General features: G+C 33.4%; 1 protein-coding gene across 1 annotated transcript; it reads left to right on the plus strand.

Moving 5' to 3' along the window:
• LOC107630516 (AT-hook motif nuclear-localized protein 1) lies at window positions 3,632-9,139 on the plus strand. The gene is made up of 5 exons (XM_016333680.2): window positions 3,632-4,646; window positions 6,527-6,594; window positions 7,027-7,158; window positions 7,893-8,054; window positions 8,600-9,139. Exons 1-5 carry the CDS (start codon window positions 4,238-4,240, stop codon window positions 8,834-8,836), a joined length of 1,008 nt encoding a protein of 335 aa, XP_016189166.1. The 5' UTR covers window positions 3,632-4,237; the 3' UTR covers window positions 8,837-9,139.

The raw sequence follows: 9,482 nt of genomic DNA on the forward strand, positions 1-9,482 counted from the left end.
CCCTTTTAGTAGTAATTGGCTTAATTTTATAGGAACCCAACTAAAAAAAAAAGAATTGGTATAGGGACCTAAATAAAAGGAAAAAAGTGTAGGGACCCAATTAAAAAAAATTGGTACAAGAACTCAATTAAAAGGAAAAAAAATATAGGGACCTAATTAAAAATTTCGCAAAACTATAGGAATCAACAGAATAATTAAACCTATTCATTCTCTAAATTGGCTTTCAAATTATTTTTTAATCAAATTCTTCTTTTAAAAATTTTAAATTAGTCATGTTAGTTATTTCATCACTTCTATTACTAACGGGCATCAGAATTTGTTGATATGGTACGTTAAGTAACATCACAACACATACCTAATAGTACTAATTGACTATTAACATGGTTAATTTATGAAATTAGATCAAATCAACCCTAAATTGAGAGATTTCAATGTCTCAAGTTTTCTTCTCGATTAAGTTTGATTTGATCTAATTTCATAAATTTATTATCTTAATAGTTAATTAAGACTCTTAGGTGTATGTTGTAGTATCACTTAACGTGCCACATTAGCAAATTTTGATATCATCAACAAAAAAAAAGTGACAAAAGGACTAACATGACTAATTTAAAATCTTTAAAGAACAAATTTGATTAAAAAAATCTTTCAAGACTAATTTAGAAAACGAGTGATCTTTCAAGGAATAATTTGACCATTTATTCTTACCTATTTTGGTCTCCAAAAAATTTTGGACTAGACACTTTAGTCTCCAACTAAAATTAATTATTCGATTGATCTCTAACAACAAATTCCATCAGTCATTTGAGTCCTTTTCTCCGTCAACTCTAAAGGGGACAAAATGGTCCATGCTCTCTGTTCGAAAATGACGCTGTTCTCCCCCAATTTTCATCATATCTTGCATAACCCTAATATTCATACTCTCCTTCTTCACTTTCACAGTCTTCTTCTCCATCTTCTCCTTCCTTCTCTTCAACTCCAAGATCAAGCCATGGTGTAATTGCCACGTGTATCGCACCTACATGTCATGGACCACACACTTTCCAAATCTCTGTGACTAGTACATCCACCTCCTCCGCACTTCATCCACCAGAAGATCCACCTCCACGTCCTCGTAATAGCATCACCTCCAGTTCCAACAATGTCTACCACATCCTCAAGACCATGTTCTACAACTACCTCAAGGGCACGCTTCTCTCCACTCTCCGGCAAGCAATATAGAATGTTGGATATTAGGACATCACGAGGAAATTCTCCTTCGACATCATATGCAAATTCTTATTTGAAATAAACCCTCAGTGCTTCATTCCTTCTCTCCTGTAGTCCAAACTGGCAAAAAGTTTCGACCTCACATCCAACCTACTATCAATACAGCGAGCAATATCATCATCACCACTCATATGAAAACTAAAGCGATTACTAAATATTAGTTCGGAGAAGAAACTGAAGGAAGTGATTGGAATGGTGGACAATGTGACTTTGGAGATAATAGGGCAGAGGAGGAGGGAGATGGTGACGACGGCGGGTCTTAACAAATCGGACCTACTATCTAGATTCATGGGATCCATCAAAGACAACAAGTACTTAAGAGACATAGTCATTAGTTTCTTGAGTATAAATTGGTTGAGAACAAGTTGAGAATTTTTCTTCTTGTGAATATTGACGTTGTAGAATGTGCATTGTGTAACTTAAAGTTGTAGTGTTAGACTGCTAGGATTATGCGATATATGATAAAAATTGAGAGAGAACAGTGTCGCTTCCAAACAGAGGGGTTAAAGACCATTTTGTCCCCCGTTAGAGTTGCCAAGGACCATTTTATCCTCCATGAGAATTGATGGAGTAAAAGACCTAAATTGTAACACCCTACCATACAGAGACTTATGCTTAAGTCATAATTCAGAGATGGCAAGGTATTACGACCTCTAAAACAAAAATTTAGTACGTATAGTAGTATGAATGATTGATTATAACTAGGAGCCTTGTAGAAAAAAAAGGATAAACAAAAACCGCAACTCAAAGCGCAACACTCCGATCACTAACACAACGAGCAAAGGATAAGCTAACGCAAGATCATATATATAAAGAGTATCAAAAACAGGAATATCAAGACTCAAAATCCGGCTGCGAAGATAACCGGAATAACTGACAGAGTTAATTGTTAGAGACTAATCGAATAATTTATTTTAGTTAAAAACTAAAATGTCTGATCCAAAATTTTTTAAAAACCAAAATAAATAAATACTCAATAATAAACGTTGCAAATCTCCATTAAACACTTAAAACCAAATATTCTTTTACACTATTTATTGTCCAAAACATTTTGAATATGGTAATTTAGGCAACAAAAATTTATTTTTTCATGTTTACAAGAAAAAAAAAACGTTAAATTTCTTAGAGTAGAGTATCATTTTTATCTTTAACGTTTGGAGTAAATTTCAAAGTTGTCCCTAACGTTTAAATCGTCTTAAGTCACTAACATTTTAAAATTGTCTCAATATTATCCTGTCATGAGAGATTAATAGAATTGGCGACGTGACAAAATTGAGACGATTTTAAAACGTTAAGGACTTAAATATAACAAAAATAATATATTACTCTTAGAAGAATTACCATACCAAATTAGGTAAAATGGTATAAATAATACCTTTTTACTTCTAATGTATCGAACTTCTTTAATGTTTAGTTTAAATAAACTTTACTTTTACCTTCAAAATAAATTTTAATTTTATCCTTTAATGATATCAATTTTTGGTACGTAATTATTTAATTATTTTTTAATTACATCTAAGTAAATTACACTTAATCACATTACTTTCATTTTAAATAAATTTGTTTTTTTATAATTTTAAAGAATTTAATAAAATAATTTAAATATTAAAAACAATTTTAAAACTTATTCCAAACTCCGTCAATTTCTTATTAAACCGTTTGCACTAAAAGGTGCTTGAATGAGGTAGCCGCAAGTTACCGTTTTTTTCCCCTGAAAATAAAAGGTGCTTGAATGAGGTCAAAATATTAGCGGAAGGCAAATAAAGACCCTTGAGAAAGTAGAAAAGAAGTCGTTTGAGTTTGTGTTAAGCAAAGATTAGAGGTTGTTACTCCCTTGTTACTACTAATTTGTTGGTTGATCATATATACTTTCAAAATAGCTTTCATTAAGTGGAGGGAGAATTTATGAAAGGCTATCTATTGCCTTGCTTTACAATTTATTCCAATGATAAAATAAAGTATTATAAAAAATATTTATTTTAGTGCTTAGGCCTGAAAAAATGAAGTAAAAATGCGGGTCACAGTTCCTTTTCATTTTATTTTCTTCCTGCTTTGCCTTTAATTTTCAATTGGGGAAAAAATCTTTAGTTAATATTTGATTCTATTACGATATTGTCATATATGGCTTGCCTTGAGAGACTTCCTACCATGCCTTCCTTTTCTTTTCCCGGTGTAGTTTTCTTTATTTCTTGGCAACCTATTTTTAACTTTTTCATTCACCTAAAACCATATGGTAACATGTGTGGGAGTGATTCTTTTATTTTCTTTTTTAATTTTATATTTTAACACAATATGTATAAATATATATTTTATGACGGAAAGAAAAAGAAATATCATATATTAAATATTGTTTTAGCATTAAATATCTCTAAACAAAATAATTTTTTATACACCCAATTTAATATATCTCCTTTTCTATCTTTTTAATTTTTTAATCTCAATTTGGACGGTCTTGGGAAAGTTAAAGGAAAACCCCAATTACCTCCACAAACAAAAAGGATTCATTTTATCTTAACATTTTCATTTCCATTAGAAATTTAAATTTCACTCTTTTTCTCTTTGTCATAGTTTCTTTTTCTTTCTGCACCAGCCTATTTTCTTAAAATTCAGGATATTAATTTTATGTAAAAAAATTTGCATCAATATTTTTGTTAAAAAAAAATTACATGCAATTCTGATATCAAATTTTGATCCAAGTAAAATTCATGTAAATGTTGCAAAGTTGAAGACTTTCTGCTACTTGTTGCATGTCAGTTTCTCAAGTCTCAGTTTTGATTTTTAATTTTTGTGCTTAAATATTCTTTTTCGAAAAAAAAGTTTTTTTTGTTTTTTTGGAAAAAAATAGTGAAAAAGTTTTGTGATGGTTTCTTTGAGTGAGTGACTGAATTTGAAGAGGAAGCAGAAAAAAAGAAATGAGAAATTGACGTGTGTGGTGTTTGTCTGGCTGAGATTTTCAAAGTAGTTTCAAACCATGGAGTCGAGCGCCGGCGGCATCAGCGGCGGCGTTACGGTGGTCGGATCAGATGCTCCGTCGGAGTATCAAATAGCTCCGAGGACAGAGAACCCTTCTCCGGCAGGAGGATCGGCCGCGCCAATCCCTGCGCCAGCTCCGACGAACCAAGGCGGTGCTCTGCCGCATCCTCCGCCACATATGGCGAAGATGACATCGCCTCCGGCAACAGCGCTGGGGAAGAAGAAGAGAGGGCGGCCCAGAAAGTATGGCCCAGACGGGTCAGTGGTGGCGCTGTCCCCAAAGCCAATATCGTCTTCGGCACCGCTGGCGTTGCCGCCGGTGATCGATTTCTCGGCGGAGACGAAGCGCGGGAAGGTGAAGGCGGCTGGTACAGTGAGCAGAGCCAAGTTTGAGGTTGAGAATTTAGGTAAGAACACACAAACTAGCATAAACTCTGTTTATATAGAAAAAGATTTGGGTTTAGGAAAGCTTGGAATCATAATTTAGCTTGTCTGGAAGTGAGTTCTACGAGAGAGAAGAGAGAGAGAGAGAGAGAGAGAGATAGAGAGAGAGAGAGAGAGAGTGGGAGCTGAGTGTGATTTGATTGAGTGCTCTTCTTATAGTTATAGCATGTAAGTGTGGTATTATTGTGAGGCAGCACTGAAAAGTAGGTTAACTTTGTTGGGGTGGCTGGCTATGATATGAGACCGTGGAATCTCTCTAATTGTGGCTGTTATATGGTTAGTTCAAAAGTTTAAATCTTTGATGCTAAGTACAGAACCCGAAAAGGGGTTAGTTTAGCATAAACAGGCTAAGTCTCGTGTGTTACGTTTAGCTCTAATGTCGCGGTTTCAAATATTACCACTTCAGTCTTCAGTTCCCAGGGGATAAAAAAGCCATGGGCATTTATCGGCAGCAAAAATAGGAACAAAATGAAAATAAAAGAATCTTATTTTTTGTCGATTAAGATGAACACAAGAAAAAGATATCATACAGACATTTTCCTCTATGTATTATTGTGCACGTGTATTTTATCCAAAGAGATGATAAGTCCAAGTTGACATCAACTCATCTTGTTTACTCTTCTCACATAAAATCCTATTCAGTATTTGGCAGTTGCTGTTATGTGGTCCTTCCTTCATAGACAGTTTACTTGATAGCATGGATGATGTGGACTGTTAGGATACTTATTGCTTGCAAGCTATCATATGTTTGTGTTGCAGATTTAGATTGGGGTGGTAATTTAATTTATAAACAAATTGATTCCGGGATTTAACGTATTTAACTATTTATCAGTTAAATAACCCTCCAAAAAAAGTCACTTATTAATTGGAATAGTTTTATAGTTCCATAATTTTTTCCTGGGACATAGATTCATAGAATTATTTCTGTGAAAGTTCTTCTTTGTTGCATGATATTGAATTCGGTTATTACTTCTGAAAAAGAAAATCTTAGAAACTTTTTTTTTTTTGTTGAAAAGAAATTCAATCACTTTTTCTGACTATGCTCTAGTTGGCCGATATATGAAGGTTTACAGAAAATGGAAAATGAAGAAATTTATTTGATGTACCATTGGCTTAAAAGTCTATGCAGAGCTTTAATTTCTTTTTTCCTTGCAAATGCCGAAAACCACTAGATTTTTTTAGCATTATCTTTGAAGTTTTTATACCCTAATTGAGACTTAATCACTAAAATGGCAGTGTTGTACTCCGTTAAAATCAAAGTGCAACATACAAATCTTTTCATAGGTGGGGTTGGCTATATAAATCCCACAAATCATAGTATCTTGTGTTGATAAGAAAGCCAACTAATTACTAATAGAAATGTGTTGTATAGTTATTCTATTTTGTCAATCAAGTCGTCACACACTTTTTCATCCTTGGACGAGGTGTAGGAACCATTCAACGAAGATCTCACACTTCATCTAAAGGTGAATGAGTGTATGTCGGCTTTGTGTATGAGACAGAATGAGTATAAATAACACATCTCAACTCGATAGAATGCCTAGTTATTTATGCTATAATTTTTCATGGCCTCTCTTGTCCCTAACAATTGGACCACCTTCCATCCTTTTCACTCCCTTACTAAGATTACTATAACCACATAAGCTATTATTGTTTCATCTTTTTTATTATTTATATTATTTTACTTTTATAGTAATTGAGGTCTAATTCTTCACATTCTCTATTTGGTTTGAGATTTGTGATGGAAATTTTGAAACTCTTTATGTTTCTGATTTGACCGGGAAAACTTTTGTCGATAATTATTGGAATTTCTTCTTACATTTTTTTTTCTTTTTATTCTCAGGTGAATGGGTTGCATGCTCGGTTGGTGCTAATTTCACACCCCATTTCATCACTGTTAATCCTGGGGAGGTAAGTTTAGAAATATATATTTGCCTCTCCCATGCTTCTTTTATTCAGTGTGAAGAATGTTTCTGTTATTCATGGTCAGAGAACAGCAAAAGTTATGTTAGTGACACGGGACACCTTATCTGAAGTTTTTCATGTGTTGAAAGCACAACTTAAACATTTTCTTCTGACGATTTATTAATATCTCAACACTAAAAAATTGTGGAGAATTGTTGATGACATTTTCTTTGGTACATGCAATTCCTTAATTCATCATATGAAGTAACAATCGTGTTTCAGACGGGAGATTACTTATCAAATGGATGATCATTATGAGAATTTAATAACTTGATCTTGTTAATTTTTTGAAGTGGCTAAACTTGCTTTCTTTTTTGCTACGATGACTGTAAATTGTGCACGTGATTGTTGACAATAGTTGTGTTTTGGTTGTCTTAGGATGTTACTATGAAGGTAATATCATTTTCTCAGCAAGGCCCACGAGCTATATGCATTTTGTCAGCAAATGGAGTCATATCAAGTGTTACACTTCGTCAGCCCGATTCTTCTGGTGGCACATTGACGTATGAGGTGAAGTATTTATAGTGAAATTCGATAGAATTATTTTCTTTAATCTAATGAATAACTTCTTCTAGTTATATGTTGACAAATATAAGCTTCGACAGGCATTTAACCAAGTGCACTTTGCACTAAGCTTCTTAGCAGCCGGTTTTTGTTTTTCATTCAGAAATTATTTGATTCTTCAGGATATTCATAACTTACATGGTCATCTTCTTGAAAATGATGTTTGAAAAACTCAATCCAATGGTGTAGTTACATGGATTCACTCTTCCTGTTGTTATTACTCCGTTTGTTTCAAAATGACTATCAATTTGATTAAGCGGTACATTGAAAAATCAATAAAACTTGACAGTTATTTTTCAATGTACGATTTTGTCCAAATGGACCATTGTTTTCAAACGAAGGTAGTATTGATTTCATTGCATGTAAATAGAATGCCTCTTATGGAAATATGTAAAATCTAGTGGGAAACCTAGATTTGAAAATCAATATGGTTCTTTATTGTTCCAAAAACAGAACGTAAATAGATGATCTATAGATTGTGGTCTACACAGTTGATTGTTTATGCTCTTGCACTTTTTAACATCGATTTTGTATTTCATTTCTGTAGCTCATCATTTCCATGTTTTTTGTTTTGGAAATATTTTAGCATATCTTCCAGTTTCTTTTCATTCTGCATTCAAGTTCTTAAGTATTGCAGAATCACAGTTGAAATTCAGATCTTCTTGCTGCATTTTCTGCAGGGACGTTTTGAAATTCTATCTCTAAGCGGCTCGTTCACACCAAGTGAAACTGCAGGAACACGAAGCAGATCGGGTGGCATGAGTGTCTCTTTAGCAGGTCCAGATGGACGAGTTATAGGTGGTGGAGTCGCTGGTCTATTGGTGGCTGCAAGTCCCGTGCAGGTGTGTTCTCTACTCATAAATTTATGACAAAGTATAGGGAACCAATTTTTAGTTAGCCAACATTAGTCAACTTTAGTATTTAGGTTTATAATTTAAGATTTAGAGTTAAAAGTTTATGATTTAGAGTCTAGAATTTAAGATAAATAAAATAGTTTTAAAAAAAATTGGCTGAAAAAGTTGGTTACCTAGCATTATTCTAAATTTATATAAGAATGGAAAAAGTTGTTTCTATATTCTACTTGTAATTTTATTCCCATTATCATTTTTTAGAGTTATTGGTGCTTCACTTTCTAAAGACCTTTTCATAGGAATTTTTTTATATATTTTTTTATGACTATGTTAGGTGTACACTATAATCAGCTATCAGTATAAAATACATGTTGAAATACAAATACATATTCAAAATAAATTAAATCGCACATGTATTTATACACAAATACATTAGTGACTGATTTTGGTGTATGAATAGTATTTTTGTTTTTTGTTTTTTATTTATTTGTAGTGTGGCTCTGATAATTATTTCCGTTTTGCTTCACATATTTCAGGTAGTGGTTGGAAGTTTTCTAGCAGGGAACCAACATGAGCAAAAGCCAAGAAAACCAAAACCTGATATTATAGCATCAACTGTGATGCCGGCTGCGAGTGTTCCTGTGTCAACGGCCGATCCAGTTGCTGTTCTGCAATCGCAGGCTTCCTTCCGAGGAGATAGTTGGTCTGCTGTTCCTGCAGATGTGAATAAGAACAAGCCGGCTGACATTAATGTGTCGCTTCCTGGAGGGTAATTAATTGATGCCGGGAGCTATTCTGGCTTCGATCCAATCTGCATTCATGATTGCTGCTGACAATGTGGTAATTGGGTTCCTAATTGTTGGTTGGACTTGTTTATTTCGTTGTGTCTGTAACATTATTGAATGTGTTATTTTGGAACCGTAATGTTTTCAGAGGCTCACTAGGTTCTTGTCCATGTAGAATTGATTTAGCTGATTAGGTATGTTTTCTTCATGAATTTATGTCATTAGATTGTTAAAAGCGAATTTATTCCTTCTATGATGACAATTTAATTTGAGAATGATTTGATTGATTTCCAATCTTTTGAATTCAAACTCAAACTGGTCAATCCATGTCCTTAAATGTTCCATGTTAACCATTGCTATCTTGCAAATTGGGAAACTAATCATTGGCTTTTTTATTTAGATAAATTAATAGGAGAACCAAATAACTCGATTCTTCTAAATAGATTTTGAAAACTAATTCCCCTGAATCATATAATATATAAATTGTTCTAAACTTTTGTGTTTAAATACTATATGAATCATGTTACCCGGGACGATTTACGCATGAAATGCATTGCTTGAAAACACATAAATCGTCCCAAGCCTTTGTGTGTTACAAAATATATATATATCGTCCTAGATCACAATGAGTTAC

The sequence above is a fragment of the Arachis ipaensis genome, chromosome B01 (assembly GCF_000816755.2).
Source record: "Arachis ipaensis cultivar K30076 chromosome B01, Araip1.1, whole genome shotgun sequence".
In the NCBI taxonomy this organism is placed as follows: Eukaryota; Viridiplantae; Streptophyta; class Magnoliopsida; order Fabales; family Fabaceae; genus Arachis; species Arachis ipaensis.

Coding starts and splice junctions, on each gene's coding strand:
- LOC107630516 (XM_016333680.2), top strand. CDS start 4,238: ATGGAGTCGAGCGCCGGCGGCATCAGCGGCGGCGTTACGGTGGTCGGA. Junction 7,159..7,892: donor GTGGCACATTGACGTATGAG/GTGAAGTATTTA, acceptor CATTTTCTGCAG/GGACGTTTTGAAATTCTATC. Junction 8,055..8,599: donor TGGCTGCAAGTCCCGTGCAG/GTGTGTTCTCTA, acceptor CACATATTTCAG/GTAGTGGTTGGAAGTTTTCT.